Here is a 16,410-nt window from a genome sequence, read left to right as displayed (position 1 = left end):
GGTAGGCCATTTAAGTAGGGGAATGTTCAGGACACACGTGCAGTCTAATTGAAGTAATGATATGGTTCACACCAAGGAGAGTAGCAGCAGATAATGCCGGGATGGGTTGGATTCTTGGCTGGGGTAATGAGAGTAACAGGGCTTGGATGAATTTAGCACCCCTTTCCCATTCTCCAGCCCCCTTCCCAAAACACACACAGAACCAGAATTTGCGTCATAAATTTTATTCCCGATGCGGGACAGATTCCTTCCATCCCCAAAATGAATCACGTGCTACCCTGGAGAGATCTGGGAGATCTTCCCACCATCTCCAGGGAAGAAGTGAGAAAGGCAGGTGCTGGGGCCAGCGAAGGCTTCGCAGTTCCCAGCCTACTTTTCCTCCCCTTCTCAACAGAGGACAGCTGCTCCCTACTATTATTCCTCTCATCCACATCCCTTAAAAAAAAAAAAAGCCTTTGCTATGTAGAAACAAACAACACCTCAAGTGCGGGAGGGAGGCCTCCCGGGCTGGGACATGAGGTTAAGGGTCACCAGTGGAAGGAGGGGAAGGGAGGAGGAACCATCACTGCTTCTGCTGCAGGGCCTCCTTCCTTGCCGCATCCTGTAGCAACTGTGTGTCGACCTCATCTGCTGGCAGCTGCACATAGCGAACTACTGAGCCCCGGATGAAGCAGTTCTTCACTGATAACTGGACAAAGATAGACAAATGTGAAAACACCCTTAAAAAATGTCCTCTATCCACCCAGGGACCTCCTGCTTTGAGAGATGTCTCCTCTTTTCTACCATCCACAACTCACCATGTGAGGGTATTTCTCAGGGTCTGTGACACTGATGTCAGTTAGTTTGATGTTGAGATACTAAGAAAAGAAGATGAACACCATCATTAGAACTAGAGACAAGATGAATGTACGCAGCCCTTAACCTCTCCCATCTCCTTCCCCAAGACCCCATTCAGGGCCCTTATTATATTCTCACCTGATCCACAGAATGGAGGGTTCCACAGATGCTGTCAGGGGCAGAGAGAGGGTAAAACCCAATTAGTTTATACCAAAGTCAACATAGAGGTGACTGCAGAGCAGGGATAAGAGCATGGTTGGGGGGAAATAAAGGACTTGAGGTGGGCTTCCCTGGTGGCACAGTGGTTGAGAGTCCGCCTGCCGATGCAGGGGACACAGGTTCGTGCCCCGGTCCGGGAGGATCCCACATGCCGCGGAGCGGCTGAGCCCGTGAGTCATGGCCGCTGAGCCTGCGCGTCTGGAGCCTGTGCTCCGCAACGGGAGAGGCCACAACGGTGAGAGGCCCGCGTACCGCAAAAAAAAAAAAAAAAAAAAAAAGTACTTGAGGAAACCAGGAAAGGCAGAACCAAAAAGGGATATGTCTAAGCTCTAGACTAGGAAAGTAGGTGCTTCCAGAGCAGTGTGTTATTTTAGACCTCTGAAAAACAGCAGTGTGTTATTTTAGACCTCTAAAATAACCTCTCCTCTCCCTAAACCAACTCACTCTTAGCAGATACCATTAAACAACTGGTATGGGCTAGACCTGTATTCTGCATATTTGTAATATTTACAGCCACTTCATAAGGTAGCTATTAACCATCCAGGGGCTCAGAAACGTTTTATAACTTGCCCAAGTTTAGAACAAACAGAGACTTTGGTTCAGGCCTGTCCAACCCCCAGAACCACCAGCTATTTTCAAATACTATTGCTTTGGAACCAGAGCCTCATATGTAAAGTAGGTAAAGTAGGTAGCTAGCAGTGTTCTTGATGATGCAGGCACAGGGATGTCCTCTCCCTTCCTCAATCCTTGAGCCCCCTGCAATGTTAAAGAGGAATGCTATCTAAATACCAGTGCTCCAAGCCATGCTACCTCTCCCAATCCTTTCATTTCTGCCAACAGTTTCAACACGAAGTCTCACAACCTCAAATCCTATAAGTTGTACTTCTCCATCCTCCACGTCCCACGAATCCCTATGGTTTGCTGATGTCTTTCTAACATTTCTGTAATTCTCTTTGTAGTATGATTTCTACAAACCAAGGTCTAATGACTTTACAGCTCAATCCAGGCCAGCCTCCAACCTGGCTGCCTTCATCCTAATCATTCTGCATGTCATCATCAGATTCTAAGTTCCTTAGAACTGGTTCTCAAATACTGATGTGCGCTCAAAGGTTTCATAAGTCCGTGACAAAAGAGGAAACGCAGGCTAGTGTAGTGTGTATATAGTGTGCTGAAGGTTGTCATTGGTTTCCTCCTAAGAATAACTGCTCTTTAATTGCCCTTCCTTTTTTTTTTGTATTAAAAAAAAATATGATTGTTAATAAATCGCAGTTTTAAAAATATCCTTACCGGGGCTTCCCTGGTGGCACAGTGGTTGAGAGTCCGCCTGCCGATGCGGGGGACATGGGTTCGTGCCCCGGTTCGGGAGGATCCCACGTGCCGTGGAGCGGCTGGGCCCGTGGGCCATGGCCGCTGGGCCTGCGCATCCGGAGCCTGTGCTCCGCAGCGGGAGAAGCCACAGCAGTGAGAGGCCCGCGTACCGAAAAAAAAAAAAAAATCCTTACCTTGCCAAAATTCAAGTTGTCAGTTCTCTGTTGGCCCTAATTTTTGTAAAATTCTAAGTGTCTGAAATCCAGTGTCTGAGACCAACTGCCTCAGTGGTGGTTTTACCACATCTCTGGCTGCTAAAAAACTTCTGACAGCGCCTTATCACCAACTGCAGCAATGCAATAACTTTCAGGAATTGTGTAAGGTGGTAACATTTCATTCAGTCCCTTTAGAATGAGATATTTAGGACAAAAGTGGTCTGACAACCAGCACAAGAGAAAGAGCTCTTCTCCCAACCCAATGGATTACCTTTGAATCTTTTAAGTCCTTGCTTTAGGATCTGGGGCTATAACATAACAGTTATTCTTGCCATGTGGAAGACCCAGGAAGAAGAGGAAAATCAAAAAACAAGTCATCTCACAGAATTGCTGAGGGTAGTTGTGCTTTCCACACTTGTCTCTATATGGACCCAATCTATCAATATATGCCCTCAATACCACATGCATTGTCAGTGCCATAAATCGAAATCTCTGATCTAAAAGGCAAATTCCTTGCCTCACTGTTCCCTGCCATGTCAATGCCTCCCCCACTAAGAAATTATCTCACATAGAAATGAAGAAGAAACCACTGGGGAGAGAATACATTCATTCAAACTTTCTAAAGGACAATCAGGTAATAGGTATCAATATTTTAAATGTACATTTCACTTAAAGGAATTTTTTCTAGTGAAATGAGATGTATACAAAGATGTATGCATGAGGATGTTCACGGCAGTATCATTTATAAAAGCAAATAATTGGAAACAGCCTAAGTGTCCAACAGCAAGGTTTTGGTTAAATTAGTTCTAGCCAGCTAAGAAAAATGCCATTCAGACATTAAGAACGTTAAAACGCTAAACATCAACTTTATTGACATGGAAAATATCCACAACATACCATTAGGTGAAAGCAAGTTTCACAACTGCATAGAAACTATGACCCTGTTTTTAATTTTTAAAAAGGGGTCGGGGGGCAGACAGAATGGGATTTAAGTTCTGGCTTTGTCTTTTAGTATTTGTGTAGACTTAACCAAGTTTCTTAACCTATCCAAGCTTCAGTTTCCTCATGTGTAAAACAGGAACAATAGTATATATCATGTAGAGGTGTTCTGAGAATTAAATGAGTTAACAAATGTAAAGTATTCAGAGTAGTTCTTAGTCTATAGGAGGTTCTCAAATGTTGGCTATGTTTTTTTCCTTCAGCAGACATTTATTAAGCACCTACTATATATTGATACCAGGCCTGTGCTAGACATTAGTTACACAGTGGTGAGCTTAAACATGGTCTTGGCCCTGTAGGAAAGATAGATCCTAAACAGTAAATACATTTCTATGAAATCACAATTTGAGAAGCCACTAGGAAGAAAAAAAGATTCTTTGACAGAAGAGTCTATTTGGCTAGGGACTTCCCTGGAGGTCCAGTAGTTTAAGACTCCATGCTTCCAATGCAGCGGGTACAGGATCAATCCCTGGCGGGGGAACTAAGACACCACATGCTGTGTGGCACGGCCAAAAAAAAAAAAAGAAAGAAAGAAAGAAAAGGAAGCGTCTACTTGGCTAGAAGAAGAACCAGGAAAGTCCAAGGATACAGCGTTTAATCCAACTCCTGAAAAATGACTAGAAGCTAATGATACAAGGGGATAGGGGATGTAAAAGCAGTATAGACAGAAGGGGCTGCATTGGTCTTCTGTTTATATTTTCTTCAACAAAAAGGAGATAATGCCACATATACTATTCTGCAACAGCTTTCCATATTAATACATCTCATTTCTATGTGAACAGCTATATTATATGGAAATACCACAATCTAACGCATTCCCTGTTTATGACTATTTTAATTTTTCCCCCAACTTTTGGCTACTACTACAAAAAAAAAAATCTACCAACATCTTTGTACATACATCTTTACTTGAGGAACCGATACTTACATTTCTAGAAGTTGGGTCAAAGGAATATATAATCAGAAAAACAAAACTACGTTTTGTAAAAAATGTTATTGATGCGTCTGCCCTGTCTTCTCTCTAGTACTTACTACTTACATACTTCTTTGTATTTTTTTCCAGTACAAAATACAACTCCTCAGCTAATCTGTAAGCTTGAGGCACAAGTCATTTATTTCCTTTGTATCCCTCCCACCTTGCCTAGCCCTCAAATACTTGTTAAAGAAGTTCCAGGGCGCTGGGCACATCCACCCCCTACAGACTTGGCAGAGCAGGTACCTACCTCAGGTCATTCTTGAGTTCCACGACCACATCCTTGCCCACAAGGGACTTGAAAAAGGAATAGAAGAGCTATTGGGCGAGAGGGGGAAAACCATCATATGGGAAGGGACATGGTAAGAGGCGTGTCCCCCTGCTAGTATTACCGAATACTGGTATTGGGATCCCTGCCACATTTCTGGCAGTTCTCAAAACTTCACAGGAAGGAACACTTGGATGAACAGCTGGAGCCCATATGATTATGCACACTACCTCGAGCCCCTGACATAAAGCCCCAGAGAGAAGCTCTGCGCTACACATCTCGGGCTCGTCTCTCAACGGACGACCTCTCCTAGGGTCCTGTCCACGCCTCCCAGAGACTGTAGAAAGTATGCCACCCGCACGCTCCCGGAGCCTGTTCTCCGTCAGGGAAATGATCCTTGAGGTCTAGCTGTTCCTACTGCTGTCTCCGCCGACTCTCTGTTTTTTTTTTCCTTTTTTCTTATGGGGGAAAAAAAATCCTATTTGCTTCCAGATCTCTCCTCAAAGAACTTTTAGGCGCAGGAACTAAGGATGGAGGGAAAAGTCCTAGGGCCCAACGCCAGTCCAGAAGAACAAAGCCCCCAGAGGGACCCCTGCCCCGCCCCCAACCGTCTCAACCGCCCGCGCTCCCCGAGGGCGCCCCCTTGTGACGTCACGGTACCTACCATGGTGCTTGCGCCGCTGGGCGCCCGCCGGACCGGGAGTGCGAGGGCCGGGTGCAGTGGACCGAAGGGCTGGCGGCAACGGGAACGCGAACCCGCGCGTGGGGCGGGGCGGGGTCGCGCAGGCGCTGCGGGAAGCGCCGCGGAGAGCTCCGAGGGGTGGAGGACAGCGCCCCGCGGGCTCGCGGCTCGGGGAGGGTGGGGGGGATAGAGCCGAGGGGAACGCCAAAGCCGGGAAAGGGGCGGAGCTTCCCGCCTTCCGACTTCCTCCCGGAGTGGCAGGCTCCCACCGCGCAGGCGCGGGCCCCAGCTGCTGCACGAGCGTCGGGGAGGGCGCCTCACCGCCTCTCGGGTTTTTGTTCCTTTCTATGACAATAAGTACAGTTCCAGCATGATTTGCTCATACTCTAAAGACACTTCCTATTGCAAACTGCTGGGGAGCTTGTGAAAACCCATGATGATTTGTACACTTTTCTATGTATGTTACACTTTGATAAAAGTAAAGAAAAAAAATGTTGAGAAGTCCCGGAGATGAGGAGCCTGCGCACATATCTCGATTTTATCAAAGGTTCCCAGTAAAGATATTGCTCTCTCGGTCCACATTTCTTTTACGGTTTTGCCTAGGACTGTCCTGTAAAGGACTGAGTAAAACCAAACAGTCTGGCTCGGGGCTAGAAATACCCATTCTAATATTTTCACTTAAAAAATATTTCCCTCTCAAACAGAAAGGGACACAAATGCAGTTACACAGTTACACGTACTTCTATACTCGGGTCCCCAAGGCTTTATAAGTATGCGATATTATGACACAATAAGTGAAAATATTTTTTAAAGGAATAAGATTGTAATACATCTTCCATTTCTCATCTTGCATAAAAGTACACATTTGTTAGGAGTTTGTTGTAGAAATATTTTCAGCATGTAAAGGACTGTAATAATGAACTCTGAGTGCACAGACGCTGGATCTCCTAGGCCCCACCTGTAAGTGACATCAGGACATCAAGCAGAAGTTTGTGCCCTCACCACCGCCCCACCCACCCACCCCTGGAAGCAGCTGAACCCTAAGCACAGAAATCAGTCTATCACTGAATATAAGCAGTAACTAATTAGCAACTACTCTAACTGGGGCTAAAGGTGCCTGATGATCAAAAGTTGTTTTTTCTTGAAACAATTAGCTCATGAAAATTCAAATACTTTGGCCTTATCAGCTTAATCATTCACAATTAGCTCACAAACAGACCACAGATGGTCTCTCCAGGAGCTCTCCTTTTCCCTACTTTACAAGATACACTCACAGTCTAAAAATACCAGAAGTAATTTGCTTTAGGAACAAATTTACTGAGGGACAGATAACCATCCACACAGGAAGAAGAAAGTTGGGGAGGCTGGAAATAAATAACAGACATTCAAATTCTTCAAATGGTTCAGAGAGAGGCCTAGTTTCCCTAAGAGTCTCAATCCAGAGTCAGAAACAGGATGTTGGAGTGTGAAGAGATGGTATATGAGACTCCTCTATCAGAATCCAAAAGGTATGGTAACTTAGCTTCAGGTCCAGTCGATTCAGGAATCATAACCATGTTTAAAGATGAGGGGAACAAAATTCATCTTAGAGGCACCCTAGAACCCTCCAGCTCCAGAAAAGATTAATCTACTTCTTCAATGGTGGGGCCTGTGGCAGCCCTTCCAGGTGTATACCCTGTTGCACAGGAAGGCCCAGTGCATCCTCCCTGGTAGAGCTTTGTGATGACTGGGTTACACACCTGCTCCAATTCCTTTCTCTTATGATCAAACTCATCTTTCTCAGCCAGTTGATTGGCCTCCAGCCATGAAAGGACCTCACTGCATTTACTCAGTATTTTCTTCTTATCAGACTCATTAATCTTGCCCTGTAGACCTTCATCACTCACAGCACTCTTCATGTTAAAAGCATAGGATTCTAAGGCATTTTTTGCAGCAATTTTCTCTCTCTGGACCTCATCCTCAGCTTTATATTTCTCAGCATCCAGAACCATGTGCTCGATCTCCTCCTTGCTCAGCCGGCCCTTGTCGTTGGTGATGGTGATCTTGTTAGCCTTGCCTGTGCTCTTGTCCATGGCTGTTACATTGAGAATACCGTTAGCATCGATGTCAAAGGTTACGTCGATCTGGGGCACTCCCCTGGGTGCAGGAGGGATTCCCCTCAGATCAAAGTGCCCCAGCAGGTTGTTGTCCCGCGTCATGGCCCTCTCGCCCTCGTACACCTGGATCAGCACGCCGGGCTGGTTATCTGAGTAGGTGGTGAATATCTGCGTCTGCTTGGTGGGGATGGTGGAGTTGCGCTTGATCAGGACAGTCATGACACCTCCAGCTGTCTCCAACCCTAAGGACAGGGGAGCCACGTCCAACAAAAGCATGTCCTGTACCTTTTCAGACTTATCCCCCATCAAAATGGCTGCCTGTACTGCAGCCCCATAGGCAACTGCCTCATCGGGGTTGATGCTGTTGTTGAGATCACGACCATTAAAGTAGTCCTGCAATAGCCTCTGAACCTTAGGGATGCGGGTGGAGCCCCCTACTAAAACAATGTCATGGACTTTAGCCTTATTCATCTTGGCGTCCCGAAGAGCCTTTTCCACAGGCTCCAGTGTGCCCCTAAACAGGTCTGCACACAACTCTTCAAACCGGGCTCTGGTGATGGATGTGTAGAAGTCAAAGCCTTCATAAAGTGAATCAATTTCCAAGTTGGCCTGGGTGCTGGACGACAGGGTCCTCTTGGCCCTCTCGCAGGCAGTGCGCAGCCGCCTCACGGCCCGCTTGTTCTGGCTGATGTCCTTCTTATGTTTCCTCTTGAACTCTTCCACAAAGTGGCTCACAAGCCTGTTGTCAAAATCCTCTCCACCCAGGTGGGTGTCCCCAGCTGTGGCCTTTACCTCAAAAATCCCATCATCTATGGTCAGGATGGACACATCAAATGTGCCTCCACCCAGATCAAAGATCAGGACATGTCGCTCTCCCTGCCCTGCTTTATCTAAGCCATAGGCAATGGCAGCAGCTGTGGGTTCATTGATAATTCTTAGCACATTGAGACCTGCGATCACACCTGCATCCTTGGTGGCCTGGCGTTGAGAGTCATTGAAGTACGCTGGCACGGTGATCACAGCATTGGTGACACTGTGGCCCAAAAAAGCCTCAGCAGTCTCCTTCATCTTAGTCAGTACCATAGAAGAGATTTCCTCAGGGTAGAAAACTTTTTTCTCCCCTTTGTAGGACACCGTTACCTTAGGCTTGCCTCCTTCATTGATTACTTGGAAAGGCCAAAGTTTCATATCTGATTGCACTACAGGATCATTAAATTTCCTGCCGATCAGCCGTTTGGCATCAAAGACAGTGTTCTGCGGATTCATGGCTACCTGGTTCTTGGCCGCGTCGCCGATGAGCCGTTCGGTGTCCGTGAAGGCCACGTAGCTGGGGGTGGTGCGGTTGCCCTGATCGTTGGCGATGATCTCTACTTTGCCGTGCTGGAACACCCCCACGCAGGAGTAGGTGGTGCCCAGGTCGATGCCAATGGCCGTTCCCTTAGCAGCAGCCATGGTTTTCCTAGGCCTGAGGGAAAAGAATGAGATAAAATTTCAGAGAGAACTTTTAATTTTTATTTATTTTTAATTGTGGTAAAATACATGAAATTTACCATCTGAACCATTTTTCGGCATACAGTTCAGTAGTAAGTCCATTCACATTGTTGCCCAACCAGTCTACAGAGTTTTTTTATCTCCCAAAACAAATTCTATACCCATTAAACAACTCCCCATTTCCCCCCTCCTCCAAGCCCTTGGAAACCATTAGCCTACTAGTGGTTTTCCTTTTGGCCTACTTTTTGTCTCTCAGAATTTGACTACTCTAGGTACCTCACATTAGCGGAATTACACACTATTTTTCTTTTTGTGACTGGCTTATTTAACTTACCATAATATCCTAAAAGTTCACCTATTTTACAACGTGTCAGAATTTCCTTTTTACGGCTGAATAATTTTCATTGTATGTATATACCACATTTCTTTATTCATTCCTTCTGTGGCACTTGGGCTGCTTCCACTTTATGGCTATTGTGAATAATCCTGCCACATACTGTGTGTGCAAACATCTCTTCCAGACAAGGTTATGTACAAGGTAGACAGAAGAACTCCTAGCCAACTCCTAGGACAGCATCATAATGCTGTTTTCAGTTTCTCACAGGGCCAGACTCAACTGTCCTGTTCCTCTGTCTGTGACTATTTTTATTCTGGCATTGTACCTGTCTCCTGCTGAACTCTGATTATTTGAAGTTCTTGTCTCCACAGGAGACATCAGTCACATGGGTTTAGCAACCCTGCTGATCGCCTTTTACCCTCTATTAGGGATTGGTGGGAGTACATTTGGGCCAGTCTGAAGACGGCTGCTGGGAACCCAGTCAAGCCCTACATGAGTTTTCTTAGGTGAGGTTGTGCTCTCTAAGGCTGTCTCTTTCTCTAATCTTCTTCCAAATAAAACAACTGGTATCTGGAGACAATAACAGACCAGCTCCTTCACTTTTTTCTGGCAGCTCTAACCAATCCCAGCCACCTTGGAGGTCCTTAAACGATCCCCCTTCCCTGGCTGGCCCACATCCCCATCCCTTAGATTTAAACAAACTAGAGAACTTTCCAGCACTTCCTCAAACAAGGACTTACTCGTCTTGCCTATTCCCAGCCCATTCCAATCAGAGTACTCGTGGCTCACCTAGTGTCCCGCCGCCTTCGATGCAGTTTGATACGGTTCGTTTTGCGGAGCGCCTATAACTTGGGGCTCCCTCAATATCCAAACTGCACAGCCAGTGTCCCCCCACCCCCCACCCGCCCTGCCCTACAACTTTGAGCAGGGCCCAGACAGGTTATCCTGACTCCCTGCTAGCCCATGAGGACAGACGCAGCATCCCCATTGTAACGCAACTGCGTGGACTACGTCAACGCCCCCGGCCCCCCTCCGGACCCGCCAGCTCCTCCCACTCCTTCCCCACCCACTGCCCCCTCCCCGAGCCAGTGCCAGCCAGCAAGCCCCAGAAGAGTCTGGAGAGTTCTGGGAGCGGCAACACTCAGGGCGCTGATTGGTCCCAGAAAGCCGGGGGGCAGGACCTGAGGAGAAACCCCTGGAATATTCCCGACCCGGCAGCCACACTGAGCTCGGTGACTGGCTGAGGAGGGAAAAGGCGGAGCTTGATGAAAAACTATAAACACAGAGCCGCCCTCAGAGAAACCGCGAGCCTTGAGGGAGCTACTAAGATTTGTGTGGTTGGTGAGCGCAGCTTCCGCAGACACACTTTTTGCGAACACCACCCCGAGCGGCACCGGCGCGTTCAGTTTTCGGAATCCGAAAGGACCGAGCTCCTCGTCGCTGAACTCGTTGGCCGTTTTCAGGTCTGACGTTCGTTGCGGAGCCGAGAGGACAGGACACCGGCATGGCGAAAAGCACGGCCATTGGCATCGACCTGGGCACCACCTACTCCTGCGTGGGGGTGTTCCAGCACGGCAAAGTAGAGATCATCGCCAACGATCAGGGCAACCGCACCACCCCCAGCTACGTGGCCTTCACGGACACCGAACGGCTCATCGGCGACGCGGCCAAGAACCAGGTGGCGCTGAACCCACAGAACACCGTGTTCGACGCGAAGCGGCTGATCGGCCGTAAGTTTGGCGACCCTGTGGTGCAGTCGGACATGAAGCACTGGCCTTTCCGGGTGATCAACGACGGTGACAAGCCCAAGGTGCAGGTGAGCTACAAGGGGGAGACCAAGGCGTTCTACCCCGAGGAGATCTCGTCGATGGTGCTGACCAAGATGAAGGAGATCGCCGAGGCGTACCTGGGCCACCCGGTAAGCAACGCGGTGATCACTGTGCCGGCCTACTTCAACGACTCGCAGCGCCAGGCCACCAAAGATGCCGGGGTGATCGCGGGGCTGAACGTGCTGAGGATCATCAACGAGCCCACGGCTGCCGCCATCGCCTACGGCCTGGACCGGACGGGCAAGGGGGAGCGCAACGTGCTCATCTTTGACCTGGGCGGGGGCACGTTCGACGTGTCCATCCTGACGATCGACGACGGCATCTTCGAGGTGAAGGCCACGGCCGGGGACACCCACCTGGGTGGGGAGGACTTCGACAACAGGCTGGTGAACCACTTCGTGGAGGAGTTCAAGAGGAAGCACAAGAAGGACATCAGCCAGAACAAGCGGGCCGTGAGGCGGCTGCGCACCGCCTGCGAGAGGGCCAAGAGGACCCTGTCGTCCAGCACCCAGGCGAGCCTGGAGATCGATTCCCTGTTCGAGGGCATCGACTTCTACACGTCCATCACCAGGGCGCGGTTCGAAGAGCTGTGTTCGGACCTGTTCCGGAGCACCCTGGAGCCCGTGGAGAAGGCTCTGCGCGACGCCAAGCTGGACAAGGCTCAGGTCCACGACCTGGTCCTGGTGGGGGGCTCCACCCGCATCCCCAAGGTGCAGAAGCTGCTGCAGGACTTCTTCAACGGGCGCGACCTCAACAAGAGCATCAACCCCGACGAGGCGGTGGCCTATGGGGCGGCAGTGCAGGCAGCCATCCTGATGGGAGACAAGTCTGAGAACGTGCAGGACCTGCTGCTGCTGGACGTGGCTCCCCTGTCGCTGGGGCTGGAGACGGCTGGGGGCGTGATGACTGCCCTGATCAAGCGCAACTCCACCATCCCCACCAAGCAGACGCAGATCTTCACCACCTATTCGGACAACCAGCCCGGCGTGCTGATCCAGGTGTACGAGGGCGAGAGGGCCATGACGCGGGACAACAACCTGCTGGGGCGCTTCGAGCTGAGCGGCATCCCACCGGCGCCCAGAGGAGTGCCCCAGATCGAGGTGACCTTCGACATCGACGCCAATGGCATCCTGAACGTCACGGCCATGGACAAGAGCACGGGCAAGGCCAACAAGATCACCATCACCAACGACAAGGGCCGGCTGAGCAAGGAGGAGATCGAGCGCATGGTGCAGGAGGCGGAGAAGTACAAAGCCGAGGACGAGGTCCAGCGCGAGAGGGTGTCTGCCAAGAACGCCCTGGAGTCGTACGCCTTCAACATGAAGAGTGCCGTGGAGGATGAGGGGCTGAAGGGGAAGATCAGCGAGGCCGACAAGAAGAAGGTGCTGGACAAGTGCCAGGAGGTGATTTCGTGGCTGGACGCCAACACCTTGGCCGAGAAGGACGAGTTTGAGCACAAGAGGAAGGAGCTGGAGCAGGTGTGTAACCCCATCATCAGCGGACTGTACCAGGGGGCGGGTGGCCCCGGGGCTGGCGGCTTTGGGGCCCAGGCCCCTAAAGGGGGCTCTGGATCTGGCCCCACCATTGAGGAGGTGGATTAGGAATCTTTCCCCAGATCGTTTATGTTTATGGAGACAGTTGGGATCCAAGATTTTGCATTGCCTTACATATATGCCTTTCATCAGTTATCAGCTATGCAAGTTGTTTGCAAAGTTGAACTGTGTCTCTTGGTGAAGTTATGAACTGTTTTTCAGCGTGTGAGTGTAAAGATGAATGTATACTGCCATCTTTTGTCAATTTTCTGCTTTGTAATACTCATGCCAAACTCAGGCTTCCCCCCCCCCCCCCACTTTTTAACTGATTACTTCAAAGTAAATAAACTCAGAAGAATTCGAGTGATGTCTGTCTCTGTTTTATTTTGAGGGCAGAAGGGTCTGCATAGGTTCTCTTTCTTACATAGTCTAAAATTGAATGGCAATTTGCCTCTTAGATAAGGTCAGGGATCTGGAAAGTAAGGATATGTATTGTATTGTGACACACGTCTTTTAGGCAAATAGTATTCTTGGGAGGTACAAAACTGCGAATTTGAATGCTTTGGGTTTGGTGGGTCCAGAAAAAATGTTAAGAGGTACGGGCATGGTGGCCTCAAGGTGGCTGAGGGGGTAGAGGCTTTAAGGGTGGCCTCAAAAGGAGCTTGTACATGGGAGTGTTCTGGAGAAGCAGCCAAATAGAGGCAGTTGGATTGGAAGGTCATGGCTCCTGCTTCCTGTGAGTACACGTGATACGTTAGAGCCCTGTTACTTAATCTGGATTCAGCATGAAAGAGAGGCTAAATAGGTAGTGAGGAGATGTGAGTTCAAGCAATGGCTTGACTAGTTATGCATGAATGCATTCTCCACTGTGATCCCTAGTTCTCCTATTTTAGAATGGAAGGGTTTGGCCTCATGCCTCAATCTATATTTCTTATTTCTGAAAAAATGCTGAGATAAAAATGCCACATTGCCAGCAGTGGTTACCTACATTTTAAGTATCCCAGTGAGTACCTTCGGGAGGTGTCATAGTTTCATGCCCCAGCAGGGGGACCCCAGTATTTCAGTGCTCTTACCTACCGGGCACTGTACAGGGGCCTTTTAGGTGTTTATGAATTCTCATTCCACTGCACTGTGTATAGGTGGTGTTTGACTTCCACAGGTGAACATATGGGGAGACTTAAAAGTTACTGGCTAAACTAAAATTTATTTCAAGGTTAAAAAAAATCAGTTCAGCAAAGATGTTGAACCTGGATTCCAACTCTGGGTTTATTGGTTTTTGCCCTGCTGCCCCAAGTCTACAGGGCTTTGTGTGTGCATGTCTGGTTCTGGGTTATGTTTCTACTGTGGGTTTCACAATCAGTATTCTTTCTGCTTTAACTCTGCATGGTCGAAACAATTATGTCAGATAAACAATAGGGTTGATGACAGAGGTTTAGTATTTGTTAATTTAGAAGAGTGATAGAAAAAACTTGCAGCCCTGTACCAGGAAGACTTACCACAGACTTGCTTCCCCTTGAGATGCTTCATACCCTAGCTGCTAGCATCCTAGAAGTAATCTCCTCCACAGCCTCTTTGTTGGAAAAGGCCTGGCACAACCCTCAAGGCTTGGGGAGTGAGCCCTTTTAAAAATCAGTTGTGTCTGGGGTTTACAAAGATTTTGGAACTAGGTAGCGGTGGTGATTGCACAACATGGGAATGGGCTAGGTACCACTAAGTTGTACACTTTAAAATGGTTCATTTTATGTTATGTGAATTTACTTCGCCAAAAGCAGAAAAAAAATTGTGTCAACATTCTATAAAAGCACTTTGTGAGTTTGTATACTTCAAGGCTCACCAAACCTTTCACTAAATACTTGCCTTTGAAGAAAATCCAATATTATGGGAATAACATGTATAGGTAGACCTTGCCCTGTAAGTTTGGAAATGGAAATGCTTAGACTTACAGGACAGTTTGTAAAGACACGTTTAATCCTCAGGGTAGTTGAACTGTAGCGCTGTGGAGTCTAGCCACAATGTAAGTCAACCTTCATGGGGGTATGCATTTGCTACAGGACCTCCTCTACCCCATAGAGCTGCAGTAACATTTGTGACTGTCATCTGCACACAACACAGTAACTCTTCAAGCAGCCACTACCACTACTTTAGGGGGAGGTAGCAAGGGATGGGGAGGGTGGGTGGAAAAGGGCGGAGATTGGGAAGGACCTAAGAAACACCTTTGATAAGAGAGGTTAGGGCAATCTCCAGAAATTACCTTGGAGAAAATGAGTTCCTATGGCTAAATCAGTTAAGGTTATTGAGGGTGTTTTATTGATACTAAGAAGTCAATATGTTATTGCCTTGATAACATATATACCCTTGCACGGAGTACTTTGAAAATAATCACTTTTTACGTTCCAGATGAAGCTGAGGGAATTGCAGAACTAGCAAAGAGAATGCAATGCCATCCCTGGAGAAAGTGGTGTTTTGGGTAGTAGCAGGAACTTTGGGGGAGAGGAGGTGCATCGAGATAACTGTAGATGAGGAAAGAGTTTTTAAAATTTAATACCTTCCCTAATTCGAATCTCACCTGTCTCCCTATGCCAGCCCTCAGAAGGCAGGCGGCTATGGTAATGCGACTAATTTTATGTCTTTTAAATCCAAGATATTGTGTGATTAGTAACATACATACTGTTATTCCTGGTGTTTAACAGGGTTCTGTCATCAAAAATGAAGATACCAAAACAACAAAAACGTTTATGAATGTGAAAGAAGTGGGCAGAAGCATGGGCTTTCAGTTAAAAGAGGTTGTTTCAGGTGAAAAACCAATATTGGCGATTTCTGAGGGGGCGGTCCTCATGCTAGGAATAAAAACGGTAACTGTCATCATACTTTACGCCAACTGATCACCTTAAATCCGCCCCCGAGGGTCACCCGTAAAGTATCCAGTGCAGTTCTGTGAGAGCAACCCCACCAGCCTCCTCGCCCTCTCCCAGCTCCAGCTCATTTAGAGACGTTAAGGGATCACGTAGCGCTGCGAATTCGGGATGCCGAGGTCAACCCGCCCCACCCCGCGGGCCCCTGTCCAGCCCAGCAGAGGATCGGAGCAGAGGGCACAGCGGGGCAAACAAGGTGGGAAGGCGGGGGAGTGCGGAAGGCCAGAATCACCCCCGAGGGTGGGTCTTCGACCATTTTACCCCTCGAAACGTCCCCACGAGAACCAGGGGCTAGAGTCGGGTGGGGAAGCGGCAGAGACAAGCCAGCAAGCTCCCGTCTATGGCCTGTCCCTGCACAGGGCGGTGGGGCCTTCTCCCGTCTGGCCACCCAGTTCATCCGGCTTCCTAGTATCAGTTACGAACCTTTCCAGTGTTTTCATCCAATAAATTAGCGAGTTTGAGTGAAACTCTAAAGGTCTCTCCTTTCTTTACTTCTTTAATCCCATTTTTAAAAAACCACCGAAAAACGCCGGCACCGGACAGGCAGCTCCGCGGCCAGCCCTACCGTCAGGCCCCGCCCCGCCCCATTTTCTCGGGGTCTTAGGGCTTCTGGCTCCTTGCCCCCGTTTCAGGCTGTGCCAGGAACTTTCTGGAGTTCTCTGGGCTCGAAGGCGGGGACTGACCCGTAGGAACAGTCCTTAACAAACAAACT

The 16,410-nt window shown here is 48.5% G+C and overlaps 3 protein-coding genes across 3 annotated transcripts; 1 reads left to right on the top strand and 2 right to left on the bottom strand.

Annotated features, from left to right (window-relative positions):
- Positions 1 to 208: 208 nt before the first annotated feature.
- On the bottom strand, positions 209 to 5,715 carry LSM2 (LSM2 homolog, U6 small nuclear RNA and mRNA degradation associated). Its single transcript, XM_065885484.1, has 5 exons — positions 5,484 to 5,715; positions 4,802 to 4,869; positions 976 to 1,006; positions 798 to 857; positions 209 to 688 (listed from the first exon to the last, which is right to left on the bottom strand). The coding sequence occupies exons 1-5, from the start codon at positions 5,484 to 5,486 to the stop codon at positions 563 to 565; spliced, it is 288 nt and encodes a 95-aa protein (XP_065741556.1). The 5' UTR covers positions 5,487 to 5,715; the 3' UTR covers positions 209 to 562.
- A 1,079-nt stretch (positions 5,716 to 6,794) lies between these two features.
- On the bottom strand, positions 6,795 to 10,411 carry LOC136128978 (heat shock 70 kDa protein 1-like). Its single transcript, XM_065885046.1, has 2 exons — positions 10,215 to 10,411; positions 6,795 to 9,062 (listed from the first exon to the last, which is right to left on the bottom strand). The coding sequence occupies exon 2, from the start codon at positions 9,047 to 9,049 to the stop codon at positions 7,124 to 7,126; it is 1,926 nt and encodes a 641-aa protein (XP_065741118.1). The 5' UTR covers positions 9,050 to 9,062; positions 10,215 to 10,411; the 3' UTR covers positions 6,795 to 7,123.
- Positions 10,412 to 10,735: 324 nt separating this feature from the next.
- On the top strand, positions 10,736 to 13,081 carry LOC136129911 (heat shock 70 kDa protein 1B). The gene has a single exon (XM_065886265.1). The coding sequence runs from the start codon at positions 10,930 to 10,932 to the stop codon at positions 12,853 to 12,855; it is 1,926 nt and encodes a 641-aa protein (XP_065742337.1). The 5' UTR covers positions 10,736 to 10,929; the 3' UTR covers positions 12,856 to 13,081.
- Positions 13,082 to 16,410: the final 3,329 nt, after the last annotated feature.

This window comes from Phocoena phocoena, chromosome 10, assembly GCF_963924675.1.
Source record: "Phocoena phocoena chromosome 10, mPhoPho1.1, whole genome shotgun sequence".
NCBI classification, from domain to species: Eukaryota; Metazoa; Chordata; class Mammalia; order Artiodactyla; family Phocoenidae; genus Phocoena; species Phocoena phocoena.
This window is presented reverse-complemented; position numbering and strand designations above follow the sequence as displayed.

What these genes read in the sequence shown, in the direction of transcription:
- LOC136129911 (XM_065886265.1), top strand. Translation starts at nt 10,930, where the DNA reads ATGGCGAAAAGCACGGCCATTGGCATCGACCTGGGCACCACCTACTCC.
- LOC136128978 (XM_065885046.1), bottom strand. Translation starts at nt 9,049, where the DNA reads ATGGCTGCTGCTAAGGGAACGGCCATTGGCATCGACCTGGGCACCACC.
- LSM2 (XM_065885484.1), bottom strand. An exon ending in GAACTCAAGAATGACCTGAG is followed by an intron (nt 1,007 to 4,801) that starts GTAGGTACCTGC and finishes TGCCCCTGACAG; the next exon opens with CATCTGTGGAACCCTCCATT. An exon ending in CCCTCCATTCTGTGGATCAG is followed by an intron (nt 858 to 975) that starts GTGAGAATATAA and finishes TTCTTTTCTTAG; the next exon opens with TATCTCAACATCAAACTAAC.